The sequence below is a fragment of the Anopheles marshallii genome, chromosome X (assembly GCF_943734725.1).
Source record: "Anopheles marshallii chromosome X, idAnoMarsDA_429_01, whole genome shotgun sequence".
Classification (NCBI taxonomy): Eukaryota; Metazoa; Arthropoda; class Insecta; order Diptera; family Culicidae; genus Anopheles; species Anopheles marshallii.
In genome coordinates this window covers 6107829-6134650 of record NC_071325.1, presented here as the reverse complement: position 1 = coordinate 6134650, position 26822 = coordinate 6107829, and the positions used below count along the sequence as shown (strand labels likewise).

Genomic DNA, 26822 nt, shown 5'->3' with positions numbered 1-26822 from the left:
AAGGGTTTACAAAGCGGCATGCTTCGTGCGGAATGTCGTGTCCATCGCATCAAGGGGGGGAACGCTGGGAACGTGGGATGAAGGTGGAATGACGACGGAAGGGGAGGGAGGGGGGGGGGGGGGGCAGAGGAAGGGCAGGTTTGTTTATGTGGCTGCATGATCGCTTAATATAAATAATTCCGCGAACAAGACACATACGCACGCTCATTATCCGCGCGGGAATGGAATTCCTGCGTTACGATCGAGCGCGCGCGCGCGCTGTATGGTGGAACTTTTAGTGTTATTCTTTTTTTTTTTTGTTTTGGTTAGCCCCGAAGCTTTTTCGTGTATTTATTTGCGCCCCGTCCGCTTTTGCTTGGTTCTAGAGTGGTAGGTCATGGATGCTGAAACCGTACGAACGCAGCATCCTTGGGTTTTTACGCATTTCTTTTCCATTTTAAAGAGGTTTTTCTTATTTGCTTCCCTCGAATAATTTTTTGAGGAAGAATTTTCAATTCTAGTGAAGGCAGAGCTTATTGTTTTCTATGTCTTTTTTTTATTTTTAATTATTTTATTTTAAAAAGAACCCTTTAAGACACATTTCTTCCTACTTAAAGGAGAAAAAGTAAGACTTCAGGGCTGAAATAATCAACACTCTGTTCAACCACGGTTCGGTTTTGCGTGCCTATGCTTCCGTTGCACAGGGTAAACATAAACCGCGTAGGAGGAAATGGCCCCAGCCGCGGCAGAGAAAGCGGGGGCACCCGCGGTGGGTGGGAAACAAACAAATGACGCAGCAGCACGCAGGATTTGTGGCACGGGAGCCGGAGCAGGAGCAGCAGGCGAAAGGTGAAGAGGGTGGGAAGGGGTGGTTTTTTTTTGCTGCACAACTTCGCCGCGCAAATGCCGTTACTCTTCCGGTGCCATTTGAGCGGGCGCGAGCGCGCACACACATGCCTAAGCACCACCACGGTTAGGGCCGGGCAAAGATAAATAAAATAATTAATGAATCTTTTCTCCCTCACTCTCGGTTCTCTCTGCTGCCGACCCCACACCCCCGTCGGCAAAACCCCAACCCAAACGGGGTGCATTCTTCATGCCCACCCCCCACCCCCCTTGTGCTTTGCGGGCGGGTGAGAAGGAAAAATGCGTAAATGTTGTCGCCGTCACCTGGACCTCCCCCCCTCCAGCCCCACTCCATCGTTCCTCCTCACGCCTTTCCCCTTGCTTTTTCGCTCTCCTAGCCCCCCCGGCATGTGTGTAAAGATGCATGCGTGCGCGCACCGTTCCGCAGTGCTCTGCAATCATGAGATCTTACTTTTTGTTTTTCCTCCACCACTCCTTTTGCTCCTCCGCTTCAGCCACTGCTGCGTCGCGCAACGCCACACTCAATCATATGCTACCCAGCAGAAGCGCAATGCCAACCGTCGCATCGAAATGCAAAACAAAAAAGGGAATCAAAAACAGATAATTCTACACAACGCACGTGGGGGACAGTTGCGTGCGTTGTGAAGGTGGAGAAAAGAGAAGGGCGCTTTTGCAAAAGCTCTTTGTGTTTGCTTCATTAGCAAGTTCACTTTCCATCTGTCGCATGCGCTAAGCGATCGATTGTTTTAATATGATAACGTTTCATAACACAATCTTCTGCGTTTGCTACGCGTTCGTGGCACCTAATAGAACATTTTGCAAATACAGCAACCCCTTAAGTGTGCTGTTGTGTGAAAGTTTTGCAAAAAAAATCTGCTTTTTGGTTCGTTTTTTTTTTAAATTATTCGTTGTCCACCTTCATTTCCTGCGTGCGTACAGCAGCGACACACACTCACGCGGTGTGTAATTATTGCGAGCGCACATATGAGAAGCGGAAATGATCGGGCAAGCATACAACCCCCCCCCTCCCTCACCCTCTATCGAGGGGGCGGTCCAGAATGGTGGGCCCGAAGGTGGCGGTTTACACTTAATTTATATTTATTCGCCCGTGCGCGCATACATACAGCGCCGTCATTACACACTGCCCGGCCGGTGACGGGGAGGGGGAGGGGGGGGGGGGGGGGGTGGTGCGACCATTGCGACAGTTCTTCGACCGTTTGCGCCTGGATGTTGACAAGCGTGCGGTGGCAAGTTTCCAGCGGTGTTCGGCAAGCAAGCGGGGGCGGCTAAAAGAAATGCGCGTTCGGTTCGTTGCAGTTGCATGCGTTCACCCACCGCGGAAAACTACCGGCCCGTTTGCACGAGTACGTGAAGTCGGTCACGCTGGTCCGGTGTGTGGGGTGTGTATACTCCAACTCTCCTCCCATCCCCATGCCCAGTTACGATCGGTGTTCGGCTTGGGAAGAGAACGGGAGGGGAAGGGCCGGGGGTGTTAGGGTGTGGCGGGCGGGAAAAGAAATCGCACTTATGCTACGCGGCTACATTAGTGTATCATTACTCATTTGGTGAACCACCGGACCCCTTCGGGTCCCCTCCCCCTTCGGAGGGCTTTTGCCTTTCCACGGCGTTTCCGCTACATTCCGCGCCCCTATTGTTGGTGCGCTTGGTGCGGTGGGTTAAAGTTTTGCGCATAGATCACATTCCGGATCGCAAGCAAAACCCGGTGCAAGGCTGCGGAATGTGGTTGACCAGCACACGCCGGAGCGAGATCGTAAAATTGATCTAAAAATTGGGAAAGCTGTGGAGGAGGAAGTCATCAACTCGCACACTTGCCTCCGGGCTTGTGGCGTAACGAGCCCGTGGAGTCATAATTTCTGAAGCTGGTATGGTTAAGGGGGGGAGGGAGGGAAGTTGTAGAAAACGAATAAACTTTGTAACTCTGCGTCCGCTAGTGGTGCGTTGAGTACTTTATGGATTGGAGTTTGAGCGTGTTGGATAACATTCCGTGAAGTTTTGTGACTGATATCTCCCAAAGGGCCAAGGAAATATTGAGCATTCGATGCGTCTGTGTGTTTACCACCCCCCAAACCCCCCTCCCTCCCCCTCCCCCCTCCTCCTTTAAATATATTTCTAGGCCACTGTCAATGGCCGACCGGGACACGGGTGGAAACCATTGGACCCATTGCCACCCGCCGTGTGCGTAGGCGACACTCCAACTCCACATCTGTCAATACCCCCCACCCCCAATGGACCACAAGCGTAAGAGTGGTGAAGGGCATCCGAGCGAGCGTTACACGGATGCTGTGCTTGGCTCGCGGCAAAACTGTCGGCACCTTCGCACACGCCGGTGTTCGCGAGGCGTTGAGTGAAACTCAACGCGTGATCGGATAAGCATTGCAAACGCAAAGAGCCTGCAACACCGCCGCAACCCCATCCCGCGCCCACTGCGCGTATCGGGGGTAGGGTGTACATGCGGCGGACATCTTGAACGAGATATCAGCAGCGTCCGATCTGTTTTTCCCCCCCTTTCCGCGACGTGGTTGTGTGTGCAGGTCAAAGCAGTAAGCGCGCACAGCTCCTTCCAATTTCGATTCCGATCGCTTCGAGGCTTCCCGTGTTCTGGCGTGGAAGCTTTTGTAAGATGAGGTGCTGAGATCGGAACGTGCAAACGCATCGGACATTTTTCCCGTATCGGTAACTACGATCTGTGTGTGGCAACGTTTGAGGAGGGGGGAGGGAGGGAAGGGGGTTGTTGGGGGGAAAGAACTTTTTTATTTAGCTTTGTTTTCACTTCATAGGATCCCCGCCCCCCCCCCCCCCCCCCCCCTTCCCCTCTCCTATGCGGAATAAACGTAATTACAACTAGAGATGTGCACGCTGAGTAAGAGTGAGTGAGTGATTTGAAACCTTCGAGAGAGTGAATGAATATAAATCAGCACGAAGAGTTTTAATGACTCCTTTAACCACTCTTTTGCGTTTATACTCACTCTCACTCTCTGTGCCGACTAGAAACTCACTCAGGAGTGAGTAAAACTGCTTTATCACTCTTTGGATTATAATCACTCTGTATGAGTGAGTAAAAGAGTATCATCACTCTTTTGGGATTGTAATCACCAAGGATGAGTGAGAAAACGTCCAGGAAACGACAGGGGATCCCCTGGCGGACGGTGAATAAAATCCAAAGAAAATGATAAAACACGTTTGCTCATTCATTCTCAGTGTTTAAAATTCCAAAGAAGTGATAATACTCTTTTACTCGCTCGTACAGAGTGATTATAATCCAAAGAGCGATAATACTCTTTTACTCACTCTTACAGAGTGATTATAATCCAAAGAGTGATAAAACAGTTTTACTCACTCCTCCTTACTCCTTAGTGAGTTTCTAGTCGGCACAGAGAGTGAGAGTGAGTATAAACGCAAAAGAGTGGTGAAAACATAAATGCAGTGTGATATTTTTTGATGAATCTCAAAAGAGTGAGTAAAGGTTTCAAATCTTTAAACCCACTCGTTGACTCCGATTCAAATCATCGAAAAGAGTGATTATTCTCATCTCTAATTTACAACCTCTAGTTCGCGCTTCGGAGTTTGCACCACTCCAACGTTCTCGCCGGGAAGGAAGGTGACTATCGAGGTGACGCCACACGGTGTGATCCACCGAAGGTTACCGACGCGTCCGCAAATGGGAACCATATGCCGTGTGCGTGGGCGTGAAGCGTGTTTGTTGACCCGGAGGGGGATTAGTGGTGCCTTCCCGAAAGTCTTTGGAAGCATCGAAAAATCTCAAGATGCTCCTGCTGAGGGTTCCCGATTGCCGCCTCAATTGTGAATCGCCCAACATCCGGGTAGATCATCCCAAAAGTTAGAAAGCTTAAGCTTTAAGCCTGTATCTGTCAAATAATCCAGGTACCGGGCGGTATCATTCTGTACAGATTCGTAAAGGACATAGCATTTTGACATAAAGAATGACACAAGAGATCATTTTTGTAAACTTCAATTAGAGAAAAATCGATTTACGTTTAGTAACTTCATTTTAATTTCAATGCGTTTGAAATTATATACAAGACTGGTTATTAAAATAATCTTTTTTTAGTTGTTTTCGTTAAAAAAAAATTGTTTACCTTTTTCGCACACGGGAAACTTGGCCTAACCTGGCTCAGACCAGCTAGCAAAGTTCTTTGTTTTGACATTTGTCGAGTTTGGGTTTTGGGTACTTGGGTACTTTCATTGAGAAACCAATCTAATCCTTCTTTCCCAGGCTTAACTTGGCTTGCCATTTGTATGGCGAGCTGTAAGCGGATAAGCCTGGAAACGTCAAAACGCATACAAAAAAACTGGCTTAGAGCGTGATCTACCCCGTCAATACTGCAGGAAAACATTTGAGGAAGATTTGCTGGAAAGGAACAGCCCATCCTATGATTCAGTAACTCAATACAAATCTGGCGCCCAATAGGGGGGACATGTTTCAATGCATCGAGGTTATTTAATTTAAATCTCTCGGAGGCAGCTTGAGATGGCGAACACCACCACATACGCGGTTCCATTGCCAAACCTTTGACCTGACAGCTACACGGGGCTTCTGTGGTGTCCAGCGCGGTGCACTCCAGTTTAATGAGCAATCTTGATCCCAGTCCAGCCTATTCGGTTGCCTTTGCTCTAGTGTGCTTGGAGCGAGGTGTTCTTCGCCCTCAGAGTCTCTTGCACCAATGTTCGGTCTTATCGACCCTTTCAACACCGCTTGTGACTAGGCGAAGCTCTCACACGGGGCGAACTATCCCAGTATCGTACAGAATTCCTGGCGGTGGTGCATCGATCCACCGCTTATCGATCCATCACACACGGGGTAGAAAAAAACACACGTGTCCTGGTCCGCCGAATCCCTTCGTACCAAGCGGCCCCCGATCTCGATCGCCCGGATAGAGCCCACCGGATAGAGAGGAAACAAATAACCGCTCGCCCGCGGGTTTCGTTTTCCACCCCAGCGAACCTCCTCCTCCTTCAGCCCCTCAGGAAAGATGGAGCAAAACTGGAGTGACTGGCACGGAACAAGGAAGATGGAACACCCCCCCCCCCCCCCCCGACGTGTGGGTGTCCAGCTTTCCAGTGCATTTCGGGAGGGGGGTGGGAAGGGATTAGTAGGTGCCTGTGGAAAGGGAGAGGGAACATGTACCGCCTGTCACGAGCGCATGTTCGCTGTCAGGTTTCCGCTGTTACTGCCACGGCAGGGGTGGAGGAGCACGCGAATAAGCAAAAAAAGCGAGGGTGAAAAGAAGTAGGTGCGAAACCGTGGAAAATATCGAAGCGGAAAAAGAGAGCGATGGTGCCTTTATAAGCGGTAAGAGGGGGTGGTTTTGTTGCGACTTGACAATCTCTCGCTGTGCTGCGGACGGCGAAGAGCGCCCGAGGGCACGCGCTTCAGAAGTCCGAACAAACAAGAAGTGCCTCCGGAAGAGTGCAACAGCGCTAAGAAAAAACACCTCCCTACCACCACCCTCCCGGGTCCGATCGACATGTGTGTGCCGCCATTTTGACAATCGTCAATTAACTCCGCGCCGTGGCTAAAAAGCGCAGCGTTTGTGGATGTTGTGGGCAAAGATCCCGAATGTCGGGAAAGGTGTAAAATATATTTTAAAAAAAAATCAACACCCAGCCAATGGTGTGCCGATGCATAAATTATCATCCACTTTCGATGCCATGTCCAATATTGTACGGTGTCCGGTTGACGGGGGAGTTGGATTGTTTTAATGGAAGAAAAATGGTTTATCAAGCCCGCGAGGTTGTGCCACGGCCGGAGGTCAATTAATAGAGTTTTGAAGTCCTTGCAGGAACGCTTCGCTTGAGCTTCACGACTTCCTCGCCAGGCGGCGCCACCGTTAGCGCACACTTCAAACCGTACCGAAACAACGGTGTCGGATGGGTACATTGCTTTAATTAGCATCGTTTATTTAATGGGAAAAGCGAACGAAAGGCGCGACGACATGCTCCACTGATTGTTAAAATGGGTTGGGAGGGAAAGGGGTGGGTGGGAGAAGGTATAAGAGTAGCTATTTTCCTTTTTCGGTGCAAACAAAGGTGATTGCTAATTTAATAAATCAACAGGCGAGCGAAAGAAATGGATGCCTGTAGGATTGTAAACGTATCGACATTTAATTAACGCATCGCTTCTGCGTCTTTTGTCCCCTCGCCAGCGTTGTGGGTGGTTGCTAATATTTAACCCAAAATACCCCCCCCGGTACAAATGCAACTTTTTCAGCGTCTTTGTCTACTCCATCCTTTCCAACACTCCGACAGGTACTAATTTCTGCCATTTTCTTCTCTTCTTTTCACTCTTCCCTCACAGCAGCGTAAGCTGTCACCGACATGGGCAGTGATCATTACTGCTTGAGGTGGAACAATCATCAATCCAACCTTCTCGGGGTGTTCAGCCAATTGCTCCAGGACGAGAGTCTGGTGGACGTTACACTCGCTTGCTCAGAGGGCGCCTCCATCCGAGCCCACAAGGTAAGTGCGCACAGGGGAAGTTTGTTTACGAGGGCCTAGAAGAGTCACGGGAGGGGGATGTTGTGCCCATAAGCGGAAGGCACATTTGCAAAGATGTTGGACGGCAACCTCCGGTTGGCACCGGAACAATCTGGATGACAATTTGACCGGCGCACAAACGTTTTATCTACTTTGTTGAGAGCCCTGGAAGACGACGGTGGCTTTTGACTTCTGGCGCTGGGAGCTTCTCCACATTCTCCACCCTGCCATGGGTGGTACGATCCAGATTGGTGGAAGATCGCGAAGGTCACGCGCACTTCTTTGCTGCCCAAACTAACCCCAGCTCCGGTCGTGATGATCGTGAAAAGTCTGTTCGTGGTCGTGGAAATATAGACAACCGTCCGCCCAACTCCCCCACACCCACAGCTCCGTGGCCTAGCCCCCGTAACTTATCAGGGAAATTGGACTTTTCTCCGGATGGTGAAGGTGCGTGGCCTTTTTAAAATATATCAGTTGGCTAGACGCGCATACCACGGGACCGGAGAAAACCCGCGTGCAGAAGATGCAAACCCACCCCTAACCCGGTTCCACGAATTTGAACCCAATCTCCACAGTGGGCAAGCGGGCAGGAAAGAGGGGGGAAGGTAGCGTGTGCGAACCCTGCAATGATCACGACTTGCGCGACTTTTTCACCGCGCGATTCGTGAGTGTTTGTTGCCGTTGTTTTTAGTTGGGGGTTGGGGGGGGGGGGGGATGTCCTCATCATCAGCAGCATCTCATGATCAAGCCAGCGGTGAAAGATCGCTGCACTGCTCACGGACGAGCTTTAAAGGGCGAGGAAAAAAGTCAGGAAGATAATCGCATCAATAGTTATATTATGCACCCACCATCTCAACTACTCTGCGCAGCCAAGTCGGCTTAAGGGCTAAACAAACTCGATGGTATTCGGTGCAGGGCCTTGGTAAAGGTAACCTAAAACCAAGAAAAGAAAAAAAACACAAAACATAAAAGGGAACGACTTTCAGAAATAAACGGATCGGTTCCTTCCCATCATGACTCCTTCTGATGCAGAAACACAAAGAGAAGCGTGCGAATTTGTTGCGAAAAGGGAGGGGGGGGGGGGGGGGGAAGGTAAGCGAGAAGGTAATACAAAACCCTTCCGGGCCCTCGTAGGCATAGAAATAAAACAACGCGCCCAACAATTGCGCCCAACCCGGTGAGAAGTTGGTCGGTCGTGCTATATAGATGCGTCTCCCCCCCCCCCCCCCCCGCGCACCCGAGGGCTAGAACCGCGCCACACGAGAGAAGCAGGAGTGAAAAATATACACACCGCGATCCCATAATGCACCCACAGCGAACGTGTCCAATGCGCGGGGCGGAAGTGGGGTTGTGCGGAGTGCGAGAGTTGTTGGAGTTGTGGTGCAGTGATTTTAGTCTTGTTTTGCTTTCGGGGCCTGCTTGAAAGTGGAAGACCGGCCGAGAGATATCCTTTAACCGCCGCACTAGTCACGGGAATGGTATACGCGCGTGGGTGAGATCGTAGCAAACAGGAGAAGGAGGGGGGGGAGGGTAGTGATCCAGTGGGGTTTGGAAAATAGACTACACCAGCGTTACACGCCGGGTGGTTGGACCACTTTAGCGATAAAAGAAAGACAACCAACAGGGCTTGCGATGTTGTTGTTTCTTTTTTATTATTATCTCTCCTTCAAGGTATAGTTGGGCTTTGCTTGGCCCCTACCTATAGCGCTCCTATAGCTTTTTCGAAGGAATGGAGCAGAAGCGAGAGAAGGCACAGTAGAGATTGATGTTGGTCTTAGAAAAAACCCCGAACGTGACCTAAACCGCGGCACGTATTTTCGTGTGGGAGTCTCACGCTGCATTCACCTCATATACACCGCCAGAAGCTATGGTGATGTCGTCTCCGGACGGTCCGATGCGTTCTGGACGTCACGCGCGAAGGGGGTTCTGCACAGTGCAGCTTGCGCCGCACCCGGGAAACCTAACGAGAAAGATGCAGTGGGCACATCAGTGTGTCTTTATGATCTCACTTCGTGTAACGAACTTACCGTCGTAAAGTCGTGTCCTCTGTCAAACTTTTTTCGGTTCTTTGTTGGCTAGCGAAGCAGATGGGTTCGCTCCTCTGGTTCGCTTCACGACGTCAAGGAATCCTGTTCGGAAGAGAGACACACAACCATGAAGAAATGTCTGTTCGAGTTCGCTTTGTTTCGGTGAGAAGGTTCATCGAGATTCCCTTACCTTCACGGCCGGACCATTCCGGATATCGCGGTCGGTCGGACCGTATTCTCCTGGTGCGAAAACATCAAAATAAAAAGCACCGCTTTAAACATTCCCCCCAGAATGACTTTCTTCCACGACGGCGGTGGACCAAGACCACAATTTCTACGGATCTCTCCAACAAGTCTACGCTCCAATTTCCCTACACACTGGTTGGTGCCCTGTTGCAGGGGTTTCTACACCTACCCACACCACCACCGCTTCGCATCTAACACATCCGCAACGAGACCAATGTTCGAAATGCCAACTCATTATCATACCCGTAACATCTCGTCATGTTTCTGCGGGGCATCGTGTCGTAACCAACACCGCGCGCTCCTCTCTGCCGGTGTGTGGTTTTACCTTGCGCTAACAGTAACACCCACTCGCAAAAAAACATAATCCACCATCGTCCGATGTTGTCCAGGGTCAGGGGCTTCAGAACTTTACTGTGCCCCGTACTGCTTGGAGCACCTAGCGCGTACACCAAACATACACCAAACATGAAGTTCCGATATTGATGTGTGCACGTATGCGTTGTCTTTGACGTTTACCTTATGCATTCTAATTTCGCAGCACACCGCAAGAACGAACCATTACCGATTTCATGTGCTCTATTTTATGCACGATCGTAATTCTTCACTCCCGTCAAACTGATCTTCCACTCGCAGGTGAAGCAGACAAATGGAGGCGGACGCACCGAACACCCGAAGGTGTCACTCTCGGTAGCGTCACTAGCCTTAAACCAACTGGCTATGATTTACGGGATGCTGCACAAAGGAAAGAAAGAGAGTTCGAATAGACAATCAAAGTTGTGTGTGTCCAGTGTGTGAGTGTTTTTTTTGTTGTTATTGGTGTGTGCCTAAAGCGCTCGTTAAAAGTTCCCTTGGACAGGGTTTGCCTCTCTTCTGGAACGCTCATTTAGTGCCTCTCCATCTGTATGGGTGCGTGCGAGTGCTGCCTCGCAAAGGTTAATTGATGGCGTAGTAACGAATATAGGGAGCGTTGAGAGGGAGCACGTTCGTGTATATTTGTGGGCTTCGTTTGCATTTCTCGTACTGACGGGGGTCCTCTGTATCTGGCAGGATAGATTTATATTTATAAGACTTCGTTGTTTTATGCATGCTGTGATCGTAAAGCTAATTACACCAGCTCCGCCAAGATGTTTCCTCCCTTTCTTTCGCACGAAAGATAAAGCTCCCAACTGTCATGTTTTTTTTGCTGTGTTATACCCCTCCCCATACAACGTATCCTCACCAAACCGTAAGGATGCGTGTGTGGCATATGGGAAAATGGAGCAGCAAATGGACACTGGGCCTCCGACACAGGTTTGGTGTGTGGCGCACACCTTCCGGAGGCACAAACATGACTTCGGGACTTCATTAAGAAACATGAGCGCGCACGTGCTGCCGTTGTTCCACTTTAATTGTATCCCGCGGGCTGTTCTGGAACACGGCAGCGTTAACCTTGCGGTTCCGCATTTGTGGGACAGTTTACGATCATCATTACCCCCCCCGACGGCTCAGTGGCGTGTTTCTGCCCTTTGGCTGGGTAATTGTTTGCTGTCTGTAACACACACAAGTTCCCTTTTTTCTTCAGCTTTTTCCAGCCCAGTTTGACATTTTGCGATGGCATGTGTGTGTGTGGGGGGGTGTCTCGGTCGGCATCGAAGCAGAAGACGCGGCATGTCACTTGATTGCGTTTGATGTTCTTGTACATTCGATTCTGGGTGGGTGTTTGATAATGGTGCCAGATCACAGACTTGAAGCGGGTTCCGTACGCATATCCAAAAATTCAACAGCTATTTTAACTGATGATTACTGATGCAGAGTGTTCGGCAGTGTTCACTTTCTGTTCTGCGATGTTCAGACACTTCCTGCTTTGGCCTTGAAATGGAATGGTCTATGAGAGACAGCTAGCGCCAGCGTGTATGTACGTGCCGGGAATGTGTGAATACCGCCCGGTGTCGTCTGCTGTCAAATGAGCTGTTCTACATAGCCTTCTTCGCGTTACACAACACAACAAAAAAACCCCCCACACATACAAAGCCTTGAAAGCTTGACGAGAGGTGCGTGTGTTTTAACCGCGCTTAAGCAGTGGTTGGCAAATTTTTGGCAAAAACAAAAACCCCATAAACCCTGCTTTGCGTGGAAGGCGTCGGTATGGGTAACGCCGTGTGTGCGTAAGCCAACCGTGCTTAAGCCACACGCACACCAGTGGGGCATGAGGGGCCACTAACAGGTGTGGAAGGCTATTGTCCGTTGCGGGGGATATGGAGCGTCGGACGTAGATTACGCATTTCATCCACGCGTGGAATCGCACACCAACACTAGTGGAAGCGCATTAGAATGGTAACCAGTAGACCAATCTCGCTCGCTCTCTCTCTGCCTTTCTCTCCCGCTGTTCTCATCACACCGTTCGCTTATATTACTTGACCGCTCGTTCTGCTTGCTCCCCCGAAAAACCTTTGGGGATCTTCTTCTTGCACAGAGCGACCCATTACGCATCGTGTCCGGGTGCGTCCGCTGTGAAGTGGTGTGGCACACCACCATGTGCCTTTAGTTTATTGTCTCTGTAGTTTTGCAAGCTGGTTCCGCTGGCAGTGTGGTTTGGCTCGTCGACCGAACAGTGCTAAGCGCTCGCAGGTAGAGAGAAAGGTGTGTAGCAAGAAACAGTTCTAAGCGCGCGTTCTATGCTAAAAATATCCCAGATACGGATGTTGTGAGCTTTTTTTTTGCTTTTTATAAGTCACTCTTAGCTTCTCCCCGGAGTGTTACGTTACATTCTGTTCTTGCTCTTTTCTTTAGGGTTTTGACGTTTTCGTAGCGAGAAGTGGAGGAATCCAAACAGTGGACGAGATCAGAATACGGGACCCCGGACGAATGAAGAAGGACTCTCGGGCCAGGGCTAATAGAAAACAGGGTCTTCTGAACAGCGATGGGAAACTAAACAACAGAAGGATAGAGGGTTGTTTGCACGATGCGAATAAATCTTCCAACGGTCCCAGAATTCTTCGTCAAGCCTGTCATTCTGCGTTCTTTTCCTCGATCGCGGGTTCCACAGGTTTTTTATTTTATATCTCCCCCCCTAAACAAGATACTTCCTTGCTCACGCAATCCCGCTCTCTAACACCGGGAACAGGAGACAAAGAACGTTTGGGCAGCTAAAGGAACAACCAGAACCCCTTCCCAGCTTGTCCTTCGCTTTTAACTCTCTTCGGGGGTTTTAGGTAGCTTTGTTGGGAAGTTTTGAAAGCATAGCGAATTTCGCAAAACCAACCCAAATGTGTCCTTGAATATGCTTTGGTCGGGTGAAAATATGGTACCCAATGCGGTGCGGCGCACCCCAAACCAACCGTCAGCTTCGGTATAGTTATGGAAGTTACGGTTATTTCGACAAGATGTTAGATCTTTTTGGTCGGTAATAAATCATACCGACATATTAGACAACGGATAAAATGGAGAACATCGGCGTGGACAATAAAACATTAATTTATAATTTTTATATCCCTAGCAGATGTGTCCGACTCGTTGTATAACATAAATAACGAAGGAGGATTTTATGGAATATATTCAAATAAATCTCCTTTAACTACAAGCCAATTTAGAGATAAATTATGCTCAGCAATAAACTTAAAGCCTTTAATTTTAATGTTCATCTTTTCGTTAGTTTTTCGCCCGTTGGGTGATGTGTGCCAAAAATCCGAATCTATCAAAAGGGAGACTCTCCTCCACTGCCCCCGCTTCCTTCACAATTCGCGACCAAATAAAGCTCTAGCTAATTTTAAACCATTCTCCCTTCTGTTCGCACACACACAACTGTCACGCAAACGCAACGTGTGTGTCTCGCTCTAGCGCGTTGTCAGTATGATTACCCCCCCGAAGGGTAACATGCGTCGCCTGAGGAGGGTTTTTTTTGTTGTTGTTCGTTGCTGTGCAGTTTGGTTGCCGAAACTTGGGGCCTCTAGCGCTCGTGTCCACGCAGTGTGCGCAAACAAACGAGTGGCTTATAGAAGAAAAAAAACACACACAACGGACCGGTCATTGAACCTCCCAAGCCCTCTTAGTAGCGTATCGCCAAATGGTGTGCGTGCGCGCTTATGGCGCGCGAATGTCAAAGTGGCGTAGCTTTTGTTGTTGTTGCTGCTGTTGTTGTTCCCTACCTCCTCTGCGTTAGTTCAAAGATGGAACGCAACGCGTAGACCGATCGCGCGCCGTATCTCAAAGCGTATTCCACGGCGCGTGTGTGTGTCCGCATACGAATCGGTTGCCCCCACACGAGTAAAAACAAACACGCGCGCAAAAAAGAAACTTTCGGATAAATGTGTGATGGGGAAGCTCTGTGTTGTGCTACCGCAGCGTTTGAAGATGGGAAGAAAACCCCGGCACCCGAAAGAATACGGTTTTTTTGATACGGCTTATCTGCCGGCAGGAGTTGCCATCTTTTTTTTTTGTGGTGGTTAATTTCAGCTAGCGCTGGTTCATCTGTACACGCACGCATACAGCCAGCTCCTCTCGCCGTACGCACACGCACGCTCATCCCCCCCTCCGGGTAACGCATGGTAACGCGCGTGCACTAATTGACGTGCGGGCGGTCTGCGGGAGAAGAGAGTCTCCGGGAAGAAGCTTGTCGGGTGTGAGTGTGTGCGCGCCAACGGCAATAGGGATGCTCCATGGTGCGGAGGCTCCAAGAGCGGTGAAGCGAATTTCAATTTATATTAGCAGCGAACAGGGAAGCGCACACACCTCACCGTGTGTGCGAGAAAGAGAAATGGTCGGAATAGAGCACGCAATAAAGCATACACACGCATTTGCGAATTCAATTTGTAACACGGCCGCGCCGGTGTGGTGCTGTGTGTCCGAACCGGTGCGAGAACAAAAAAACGAGAAAGTGTAGAACAGAATGCGGGAGAGAGAGAGAGAGAGAGACGGTGGGATTTTTGTTATTTGCTAAAACACCATGAGCGTCTTCTTTTGCGTGTGCGTTTGGATCGCGTGGTCGTAGGATGTCGGGTGCTAGTTTTGCAACGCCGTCGTTAGAAGATCTGCGTTTGAAATAGTCCGAGGTCCAGGAAACGGTGAGATGAGTTCAATAAATGATTCCTCTAGTTTGCAGTTCCCCATTTTGCGCAGCTCAAAGTCTCTATAAAAACAATAAACAACAACAGCTTGGATGATGGAACTCTGGAAAGAATACAGGGCAAACTGAAGAACTGTCATGCGCCTCGTATAAATGTCGTTTGATCAACGACCATTACGATCGCTTGGTGTGATTAGCTCCACAAGTCTCTACACGTCTATCCAGCAAGACATCACAAGGAGAGGTTGTCTATATCTCACTTGACAGTTCCTTCATCGGTACGATTGCTCGATTCGCATCCTAACCTCACTAATCTAGCCGATTCTATTTTTAGTCGGGTGATGTCTAAATTAATCGAAAAAACGGCGCGTTTGACGTAAGGCTTGGTTGTGTTTATGGTCTAAACGCGGGCTCTTGATATCTTGCGCGTCCGTATCAAAGCTTTTCACGTTTGTAGATATTATTGGGATGCAAAAGAACTCTCCATTTCCAGATTTCGATTGTGAATAAAATGCGTACGAAGTCGTTCAGATGGGCATTATTCCATTCTCGTTGATTGCTCTGCATCCCTCCGTAGTTCGAACTCTCGAAGAACTTCGCCGTGTTTGGGGGGGAGATACCTGCGTAGATCTTGCGATTCGAACGCCGAACCGGCCTCACCTTTATCTTCCTCGTTCCGCTCTACCTTTCTCTTCCACGTGCATGAGATACCTGCGGGTATCTTCCCGCGTTTTTGTGCAGGTTTGGTTGTGAGGCACGCACTCGGTTCAAACTGAAGCCAACAGGCGAAGAAGACAACCGAGCAGTGGGTTTAGAATTTGTTCCCTTCCATCGGGTGTGTCGGCGTTCACGAGCGTTTTTTTTTTTTTTCAAAAACGGCGTGGACCGCTTAGGTTTTAGCCCGCAAAGGCGGAACATGTGCGCACCAGAGGGCTTAATGGTCGAATTTCTTCCAAGGCATCTCAATATGCGGTGAGGTCCACGATATTTTGCTATGTGTTGGTGTGTTTTTTTTCCCTCTGTTTGGATCCCCCCACTCCCCCTTTTTTTTGTCAACCGGATGTGTTTATGGTCCTGCGATGTATGCGCATGTTAGCCGGGCCTGTTGAAAACGTTCTTCAAACGTCACGTTGAGCATGGTGTGTGTAGGGTCCTCCACAGCTCTTACGTGCGACCGCTCTGCTAGACCTTCGCATGTTTTCCTGCGTTTCAACGCACCAAATTGAAACGAGTGAGGGGGGGGGGGGGGGGGGGAGAGGAGGTTTAAGAACGAAGCAGCGCAGGAAAGGAGATATCAAACAGACAAAAGATATCACCCGATCATCTTCCTAATGTACGTGTACCACCCTGCTTCGACGATTCACTCGTTGCTATCCGCCAGCAGATCTCTATTGTGTGTGTGTGTGTGTGCAGAATGGCTTGATGTTCGCAAATTTTTGGGTCGTCACTCTGCGTAGATACGCACTCTCGGCCATTTTGGCACGGCAAAGGGGGGGGGGGGGGGGGGAGAAACGAACTGACGAGGATATAGATAAGCAACCCTCTCTCTCTCTCTCTCTCTCTATGTGACCGACCTATGGGCGAATGGTGGTGGACCCCAATACACTCAGATCTCACAGCTCGGTTTTCGGTTGGCATCAAGGGTCAATGAACTATGCGCAACAGCTCCAGGCAGGCTTTTGCACACACAGGAGGAGCTGGCGGGGAAGGGAGTGCCCGGGTGTGAGTGGAAGGAGAACAATAGACGAAGAGCTATAACAGGTGGGGGAGGGGAGAGGGCAGAGACAAAAAAAAAGTCTGCCAAAAAACCTTGAACTGATCCCCATTCCGCGTTCCTCCACCCCACCACCACCACCACACGCAGCGAGAGCCCCCTTCCATTAACCCTTCTCTATCGCGTCATCCACTAGACGCAATTCTTGGGTCTTTTTCTTTTTTTTCTGTTGCTCGCTCTGCCCAACGCACAGAGGGGGCCCCACGAGAGACATCGACGATCGTGTTTGCCTGGAATTAATATGAATTTATATTTCGCTTCTTGTTCCTTTTGCTGTTTTGTTGTTGTTGTTGTTGTTAGATTCCTGCAAATTGACCACCGAAATACTTCCCCCTCTCTCCCCCCCCTCCCCCACTCCTCTCTGACCCGTGCGACGGACGGTCTCCTAGATGGTGTGTTGGTGCTCACAGATAGCATGAGCCTAGAGCGCTGTACCCACACCCGGTGTATAGTGTGCGTGAAAGAGCATCCTCTCCCTACTCCATTACTCCTCCCCCACCCCCCACCATTCCGCAAAAAAAAACCCAAACTGAATACTTCGGGCTTGGTCTATTAAAAGTGCGAACCTGCGGACGACGACGCACTCTTTTGCGGCTGTATCAGTGTGCGTGCCTTGCTTGCCAGCGAAGATGTGTGCGGTGTCAGCGGAAGAGGGGAGAGCGAGAGGGAAGAATGGTCCATCCAGGCCCCATTAGCAACAATCGCCCAAACCACGCATGAAAATCAATTCGAGTCTCACCTCTGCCCCTCTCTTTTCCCCGCTCCGCAACGCAAAGGCAAGCGTCAAAAATACAATCAACCTCGGCTTTTGGGCGTGTGCGTATGCGTGTTGGGAGAGTGAGAGAAAGAGTAGCGGTGCGGGTAAACACACTCGTAGATAAGATGGAGCTTGTGCTCCATGCGGATAGAAGGCAGAATAGAATCGATCGGAACATTCCCAACTCTTCCTTGGATTTTGTTTCCATTTTGGCCATTATTATTACTGTTGTGTTGGTACTTAATGTGTGTGCGTAAAGTTCCCAAGGTTGTGGTTGTTGTGCTGCGCCCATTTTCCCTTTTTTTTTTTTGCTCAATCCAAACCCGGAAGTGAAGTAGTGTGTGCGTGCGCGTCTTCTACGTTCACTTCTTCCAGCTTCGTTGCTCTTACTGCTCGGGTGCGTGTATAAAAGTGCGTACGCAACGCTTGCGCGTGCGTAGCTTGGGTCGATGGGTCCACCGAGCTGGTTGTCATCCGACACATATCACCATGGAGGCGTTTGGAGCTTGCTGGTTTGCTGCTGGATGATATCTTTTGGTGGTTTTCGATGGCTCAACGATGGTAGACAACGATCAACTCCTACTGCCAAAGCCAACTACAATGTCTGGAAAGAGTGTGCACTGTGCAGCTGTGGAATCTACCGCGTATCATCGGGTCCTCAACCTAGTTGTTGCTGTAGAAAAGTGGTAAAGTTGGTAGATTTGCGGCAAAAATCCCCTTAACGGGGGTTTGTGAGTTTGAAGCTAGCCACCACTAGCTTCTCCCACCCTGTGGAATGTTGTGGAGAAGGCGCTTAAGAGCGTACCCTTTTGCTGCAATTAGTGAACAAGTGCAGTGCATGGAATTCCTGCCACCGCCGGGCGACGCAGAAGGCGGATCAAATGCAACAAGTGGTGCCGAAACAGGATTTGTTTGGTTTTTGGTGTGTTGCGGCAGTGGGCACCGAAAGCGAAAGAGTTATTGTCTGCTGCTCAGACGATAAAAAGGTGTAGGAGTACGTTTCCCGCTTGGAAACAGGTGTGACGACGCACCCGTACGTTGTTTAGTAGCCGCAATTAGTTGAAAAACCCGTGTCCGGCACACTCGCATGGTCGCGTGGAGGACAGGATCGGTTTCACGCTTTCACGCGCCCAACCCGGTACCCGTGTTTACACTTAATGCGGGAAATAAAGGATCGGGTGCCATACAGAAGGGGGGGAAAACATAATTAAAAGACCAGGCACAAGCTACTACATATACCGTCTAATGGTGTGAACCGTGTAGTGTTTGCAGAATGCCGGTATTGGAGGGGACAATCTCGTGCAGTTTGTTGTTGTGCTCTGCAGCGTGCAGGATTTCCGGTTTCCAACCAGAACACCTGCAACGTGTGTGTCTCTACGTCCGAAAGGGGTCTTGCACAACCACCACCCGCGATAGACCCACCCCCCTCCTCCCCAACAGACTTGTCCTGGAGGTGAGTGCAGTCGGGGCAGCGTAAGCAAAGCGGTCTTTTGAGGGCAGTTGGTTCAGCGCTCCCCACTGCTCGGAAACGTGTGTACCGAAGGTCTGTTGTGCGCGCCCTCTTGGCGCTTAGATGATCAATTACCTGCGCACCAACTCAATCAACGCGTGTATGATACACGGTTGCGTACTTTTGGGTCCAGTTGAGACCCACGATGCATTTCAAGCAATGGTTTTACTTAAAATTTCCCCAGTTTTTTACAGAGCCTTGGAAGTTATCGCAAAGGTCGTATAGGGAGATATCTTTTGTTCCAAAAATTCTCCTCATTATATCGGGTTTCCATGTCACCAAACATTTGGCTTGTGTTGCTGATTAGTATTCCATGTGTGAGTGCCTCAAACTCAACCTTTTTCGCGTGAATGTGTTGTACCACCGTCCAAATAGTCTCTACGTATAAGTGGGGATTAGACGAAAAGCAACGAGTGTGGGGGGGGAGGAGGAGGGGGTCCTTCATTCGAAATATTGCCCAAAAAAGGGTTGGAAGAGAGGAGAACCATATATCCTTTCACAAAAGAACGCCGTTGTTTCGGAAGGGGATGCATTTCTTTTTTTTGCACTTCACTGTGTTCCTTGCCAATGCGTCCTTTATTTATTGTATTTGTGGTTCTTTCAGCATAGTTTATGTATGTGTGTGTGTGTGTGTGTATGGTTGAATTTTGGCATTTCGTGTCGTGCCTCCCCCCCTCCCCTTTCTCGTTTCTTTTTCGAGAGGTACCTCGCTTTGTCTTTAGCATTAGAATTCCCTACCTTTGTCTTAAATTTTGGGACTATTTTATGAGTATGGGTGTGTGTGTGTGTGTATTTTTGTATGTCCACATAATGCAGCTGCCTAAGGTAAAATGCCAAAAAGGGGGAGAATTAAAAATGTTGTTTAAAAAAAAATCGGCACGCAAAAGTTGAATGTTGCGTTTGAAGGATTCGAAATGTTGTAAAAGGTTTTTTATTTTTGGCTGTATTTTAGGGAAGGGAAGGGAAGAAGTGGCAGTCACTCACATCTAGATATGGCCCGTTAGAGGTGGAAATGGAAGCGTCCTTTTGCGTTTCGTATGTATGTGGTGGTGGATTTTTATTATTATTATTTTTTTTTTTTGGCACAAGCAGATAGAGTTTTGAAAACCTTTTCAAGCACATTCGCATATCCCGTTCGCTCTGTGGCAGTTTTGTGATGCATAAACCAAAAAACAAAACAAAAAAGATGAAGAGACCTTCTGAATCCCTCATTTAGAGCGGTTTTGGGTTTAATATTTGCTGCGGAACATTTTATGAGTTTTTGCATTTCTGCTTTGGAACCTTTTTTTTTTGAAGTCCTCTTCCTTAAGCAAAAACAAAAAAGGTAGAAAGCTGGAGGTTCGTCGCCTGGCGCGCATAGCAATCGATCGGTTTTTTTTTTTTTGGAAGGTGAATAAAAGGGTTTGGGATTGAAACCGACGTGTTTCGCTGCGAGTTTTTCAACTTGCTTTAACGCGGGGCAAAACACACACGCGGCCCCGTAGTAATTTAATTTTCTTTCCGCGGCTGTGATTGGGGCACCGAAAGGGATGGTTTGTTTTTTTTTTTTGTATATGCACCAAAAAGAAAGCAACCCAGTTATGTTGTAAATTTTGTTTATATGTGTGTGGTTTTTTTATTTTTTGTTTTTTTTTTGTTGATAAAAATATCGTCACGCAAAAATAGGGAAGGATTGGGAAACACTGATCTTGCGAATCGGAGCACAATTAACCCGAAATTGGTTGTAGGCTGTCAGCGCGTGTATGAAATAAGATCCCCCCCTCCCTCACCCCTCACCCCCTATCAAAAAGGGGCTGTTAACTCCGCAAGAACCTTCCGTGATGTTGCTGTTTTGTTTTGTTTTCATTTGTATTTAAATAAGGCCCAAAGTTTCGGCGAAGTTTAAACCTCACAGGGAAGAAGTTGCGTGATCGTCTAACCCTCATCAGTATTATTTTTTTGTTCACTAATATTATAAAGAGATATTTATAATTATAATTTATTTTTTACACACAAGACAGAAGGATTTATCGTTGCTGATATAAAAGCGTGTCCTGTGACAGCCGGAAGGCAATGGGAAATGTGGTAAAGATATCAATAGAAGAGACAAAAAACAAAACCAGAAATAAATCAATTCGTTTATCGAAAAATATCGCTCGCTTTTTTTAGCCTTTTGGGTGGGGGTTGGAGCGCGCCAGGTCACGTTATGCTGCCATTTTTTCCATTGCTTTCATTTCAATAATCATTGCGCCCGCGCTGCATGATTAATGTACCGCGGGTCGGACGGTTTCACCGCCGTCGGTTTTATATCGAAGGCGACGTCTCCACACGACCCAACCCGCTTATAACCACCGGTTTGATTAATAGAGTGTGATTTTCGTCAAGCGCTTCGCCCTTCGGGCCCCGTACATATCGGAATCGCCTTCATCTGTCACTTTGCACCGCGTTAGATTTGCGTGTATATTAGCTCCCGTTTCTTCCCGTCGTGTGTGTGTGTGTGTGTGGGAGGGTTGGAACGAGGGGGGGCACCCATTCAATTAGAAACACATGACAAGCGCAAACCGCTACAGGGGGGGGTGGAGGGAGAGACAAAAAAAACCACAGGGAAGCGCAGAAAGGCGGCAAAGATGTCAATTGGAATGCGTTGCTCATTAATATTCGTTCCGCTGCCGGGGAAGACCGGTAGCACTCTGCAGCCGGGATGGATGGGGTTGGAGGACCTACTTCTATTTCTCAAGATGCCAAGATGTCCATTAGCGGGCGAAGGAAGCACCATGCAGTGCTGCCAGTGCAGGTCACTTACTTCCTCGTTATCGAGGCCTCACTGCCATCCCCCCCACGGTTGTGGGTGTGGGTATAGTCGAGAGTCGAGGTGTTTGGTCTAGCGTTCGGAAGAAAAATAGAGCGTCCAAAGTGGACCGGGGACACACAGCGCACACAAGGCGCATTCCGTTCGTGTGGAGAGGACTTCGGTTTGCGCAAGTCATCCGCGCACTTAACCGTGGGGGTGGAACCGTACCTGAAGGATGCACAGCAATACCACCCCCCGCTCGGTACGGTATTGAAGGAGGGGACAAGTCAGAATCGGCTCCACCAATGTTCCGATATAGACATGTGTGTAACCCCGATGTAATGGACACCTCGCTGTTTCCCGCTGGACAAGTGCGAAGGAGATTCGTCCACCACAAGCCCTTTGTAACTCCTTGCCGGGGGGGGAGGCGTGTGTAAAGTGTCAACCCTCCCCGGTGTGCGCTTTCACCGGAGGTAACGCTGAACGAGGTCGACGGTAGTCGCTTTTCGCTTGGTGAAAATGCCACCCCCTTTCCCGGCCCAGCGCATAACTTTATTGCCCTGTCAATATTGGCGATATTGACGTCGCTCCCGACATCAGCGACATCATGGGTGCGCTCGCGCGGGGGTCCACCTTTTGGTGATCCAACATGCCCCCCCCCCCCCCCCACCCCCCACCTCCACACCCGGAGCAAATCAATTAACATACAGGATCTTTGCCGCAAGGGTTTAGGTGAACTGTCAATGCCACACCACACTCCACAAAATGGCCGGTCGGTGCGGGAACGAAGATATCGAAGCAAATCCTAGCCGCGAACTTCAAGGTTTTGCCCACCCTCTCCCTCCCTCCTCCTCGTTGCTGCTTTGGGCGTAATCTTGCAGAAACAAAAAAAGAAACTCTTGGTGCGGATTGACGTCCGAGGCGGTTCCCGCTATCGTCGCCCTGCTGGCAAATTTACAATGTTGCTAATGTTGACTGATGAGGTTTTTGACCTCCGCGGTTCTTTCTCCCTTTAGAGACGGGTGAGGTGAGATGCGCCAGAAAAAAAAACGAAAACTTCCCATTTGGACATTGATTCGCTTTGAGTATTTGGATTGGAAATAGAGCCTTCCGAACGAACCGCCCTGCTTTGGTGTGATCTCTCTGGGTGGGGTGGTGGAGTTCCGACTCCTGTCAAACTATTTCGGTCGCATTATCATAACCTGTCAATAGGCCCTCTCCCCCTCCGCACCCCCTGTACCTCGAAATGTCGAACAAGCAGCAGCTTATGTTTACGGAAGGCGTATTCATCGTAGTTGTTGTGTTGTGCGTGGAGTCACCGCCGAGGGGGGGAGAGAGGAGGGCAGTGTACGAATTAATTACCCTTAAGTCAATAGAGCCTGATCCGGGCAGTTCTACCAGCCCCGCGGCAAGACACATTGGGCAGGGTGTTGGCGCGAAGGTAAAGAAAGTCCATCGAGGCAGGTGCCTTGCCTAAAGCTGCTTATATATATATGCGTTGATTTATATGCACACCTTTTATACTACTTTGCTTCGGATGCCCGAATGCCTCGGCTGTGCTTCTTTGTTTGAGCATCGCTCAAAACCGAGCAAATATAGGCAAATATAGGAGGGAAAGGATTCAGTTTTGTAATGTTTCTTGATCTCTTCCCCCTCTTGGTGGTGGATGCTGCTTTTTCTACCCCTCCACCCCCCCCCCCCCCCTCCCCCCCTTCTTTTCTGATTTATAATCCTGCCAAGCACCTACTTGTTGTGTTTGTGTGCCGTCATTCTCTCTGAGGGGTGGTTTGTTTTTTTTTACTGCCCTCTTCTGATCCCCGGCAACTTAGCGAGCAAATTAGCTTAAATCCGCTTGCCTTGCGGTGGAACGAGTCATCATAAACACGTGTGTGTGTGTGTGTGTGTGTGCGCGATAAGATAGAGAAAAAAACGACTCCTCCACCGTCCATTTCTCCCGCACTCTCGCCCCAAAACCGGTGGACATAAAATCATAACGGCGGAATCTCATCTTCACCAAAGCGGTTGTGCTGAAATCGATTTTATGTTATTATTTATTGATTCCCCCCCAAACGTGTGGGATCCGCGCGGCCGATCCGCCTCTCCATTGCCCGGACGAATGACTCCCGCCCAACTCCGGTGGTGTGATCCTCGCCACGCCAAACTTTCTTGCGCTGGTGGAATTTGTTGCCTGCGCGTCCCCGCCTGCTAATTGCCCTGCCACGAGCAGCGCGCACTGCGAACCCTTTTTGGGAGCTCAAGGGTGAGTGATTGAGATGAATAAATAAACAAATTCCCCCCCGGTGGTGGTGGTTCGCTTCAGCTTTTCGGGGCGGAGGTTTTCGCCAAGTGTGTTTGGTCGCGAGTGTGCGAAAGGAAAGCTGTCAGTGGTTTGATGTTGATAGCACTATAGATTACCCAGAGGTACTCCCCCTCCCCACCCCCCACCCCCCCTCGTTAGCAATATGGAGTATCTCTCTACCCGCAGCTGTCACCGCTTTGTGGATAATGGGCCACGCTCACGTCTAAGTGTGTCTAAGGGCGCGGAGTTCGCGAGTGCATTACATTAGTGTCAAAATGTGATCACTCAAGAAACTGAAGCTTCTTGAAGAGCCTTTCGGATGTCATCTCTGTGGTGATTATCACCCGTTGTTTAGATCTGTCGATCGATCACTGGGACCTTGGACGAGATGTCTTGAACTTTGAGCATTCTTGGGAGTTAAATCTCGCCGTTTCGGATCCGTGGTAAGCGTGCATAATTTGCCGAGAAACGGTTGTTTGAAGAGCGACATGATCGATTTTGAGATAAAACCGGCTTTAGTATTCACCAAACCACTACTAAACAAATAGCGCCACAACAATCCGGACGTAAAGTGAACGTTAATTAGACCTTGGCTCGAAAGCGTCCCGGGGAGCAAATCAAGCAAGCACACTGTGTACATACGCTCCTCCCCTGTATATCACCTATTCCTCCTGTTGATTAAACGGTTGCGAGGTCTCCTACCAAAACATGCGCTAGAAAACACCTAAAAAAAAAAACCCTCTGCTAGTCGGTGCAGCAACACAAAAATGGTCCGCGCTTGTGCGTTGTTGCAACCCCGGAAAATACCAGTGCATATACCGTTGCACACCCTCCCAGCACCCCCTTTCCCGACCCACCTTGCACCTCCTGTCGGGACATAATCTTACCGTCCGCCGCGGCGTGCAGGTCAGGGCTGTCAGGCTGTCAAAGTTCGAAACAATCGACGGGGCCTTCGCCGAGGTGGCCTTCGAGCCAGCGCACAGCCGAGCAACACACACACACACAGAGCGACGGGCAAATTCTTCTCCCGGTGGGTTTTAGTCTATTGGTTCACGCCGCGTTCCACCGCCATCACACACCGGTTGGGAAAAGGGGAGAGTCAAAACAGAGAAACGTCAAATGTCAAACGTACCGAGCGAAACGTCAAACTCACCAAGCTGAGTAGCTCCGTTGCGCTTTGTTGTTGTTGTTTGTCCTCCTTCTCTCTCTCTCTTTCTGTCTCTTTTTGTATGCTAGTACTGCCTCCCTTTTTATCAAGCGTTGTTTATTTATCTACGGATCTTTTTCTTTCCGGATTGTGTAAAAACGGAGCGATGGATTTTAATATTCCTTCCCTGGAATAGGAAAAAAAAGGAAAGGAAGTGCAGGAGAAGAGAGAGAGAGTGTGTTAAAGGTTCATTTGGCGGTAGGCTTGATCAACGGAAGAGGTTAACTCCAATGCACACCACACCGTGGCATGTGCTACCAGCGCTGCTGCTTGGTTTTACCAGCGGTTCCTTTCTAACGCACTCCGAGCCGGAGGAGCGAACTCCATTAGCTGAAGGAAAAGAGGCGAGTTGGTGCAGCAACACACCAGGCGAAGCAAGTGCGCGACTTGCTCTTGCGCAAAATGTCCTCCCCCCCCCGTGAGCCCAAAGGTAGAGAAAATGCACCGTGGGAGCAGCAAGTGCCCCCGGTTGCCTTTGCACAACTCCACAGCCGCGTGTTGGCAGGCAGTCAGGGAGAGGGATATCTTAGTGTTTCCTGCTGTAGCGCACAAAACCCTGAAGAAGAAAACTCAACTTCTCCTTCGTTTATTATTTGATTGAATTGTTTCATGTGGAAAAGAGGGAGTGGGGGCAAGTATAGGGAGGCTGCAAAGCAAGGGGTTGTTTCCAATGGCGCATTCACCACAACAAACGCCGCATGATCGTCTAGTAATCGTGCACGCATGTGCTGCACACTTGCGTCGCCGTTTTTAGTAGTTAGCTTTCCGACGAGCGCGCGCCCTCTACCGGAACTGTCAACAATTTGACAAGCTGTCAAAAGGCAGTGTTTGCTGTTATTAATTTCTGTGTATTGGTTGGTTTTGGGTGTTTGATTGAAAACTACAATTGTTAAGTACCATTTGACATTTTATTTGACAGATTAACGAAAAATAAAGTTAAAACAGAAACATCAACGAACGTCTACTCAAGAACGTCTAATTATGGTACAAACTCTGCCATAGGGAAATGCAATCTTTTCACCCAAACAGAAAAAGTTGCAGAAGAATGGGAAGAAGTAGATGAAGTAAAAATAAGAAAAAGAAGAAGACAAAGAAATAGTATCCTCAAAATCGAAGACACAACCTACAAAAAGAGAGTTAATACATCGAAAGTAATACAATATGCTGTTCATTATGTTCAATTTAACTGCACAAAAAGCGCCTTCTGTTCAAAGGAACATAATTTCTTTTCAGTAAAACTCTATGCAAAGCCACGTTACTACGTCCCTTTTGCTTGTGTTTTCTTTTACTTTGAACCGTTTTTTATCCCCCTCTCTAAACCACGTATGGTAAGGGATGGTTTCAGTTCAGGCACATAGCTAATGAATCAATTTTCCTTCCGTTTTCCCCGTTCCTTGCGAATGGATGTCGAAGGTCTGCATGCAACCGATGCATAGAAGATGCATCGTCACCATCATCATTATCATCAGCACTGCTATCCTCCATACCAACCCCACCCCCCCCCTTAACCCCCCCCCCCCTCCCCCAAACCGAAGAAGAGCCATCGAAAGGTAGCCACCAGCAGAAAAGAAAATGCGCGGTGAAAAACACCACCCAAAACCCCTTCCAGGATATATTTGCCAACGTCATGGTGCGCGGGACACCCCTAGCAAATGACAGTGGCGATTGTTGTTGGCGGTATTTGAAGTGGGCGCCGCATCAGCGCCTTTGTCGTCGTCTCACGCGCCCCGATGGTGCCCGCAACCCGTCAATCCGCCTCACAATGTAAGCGTGGTTTGAGACGGTGCAACCATTGGCACTCGGAATCGCCCGCCCAAACCGTGTCATTA

General features: G+C 49.2%; 1 protein-coding gene across 1 annotated transcript in view; it reads left to right on the top strand.

Moving 5' to 3' along the window:
- The first annotated feature begins 7203 nt into the window (after positions 1–7203).
- The window catches only part of LOC128712985 (serine-rich adhesin for platelets), a 54209-nt gene continuing 34590 nt past the window's right edge, over positions 7204–26822 (top strand). Inside the window, exon 1 of the mRNA XM_053807853.1 lies at positions 7204–7344. Coding sequence (XP_053663828.1) covers positions 7204–7344 — 141 coding nt within the window. The remainder of the gene's footprint in view (positions 7345–26822) is intronic.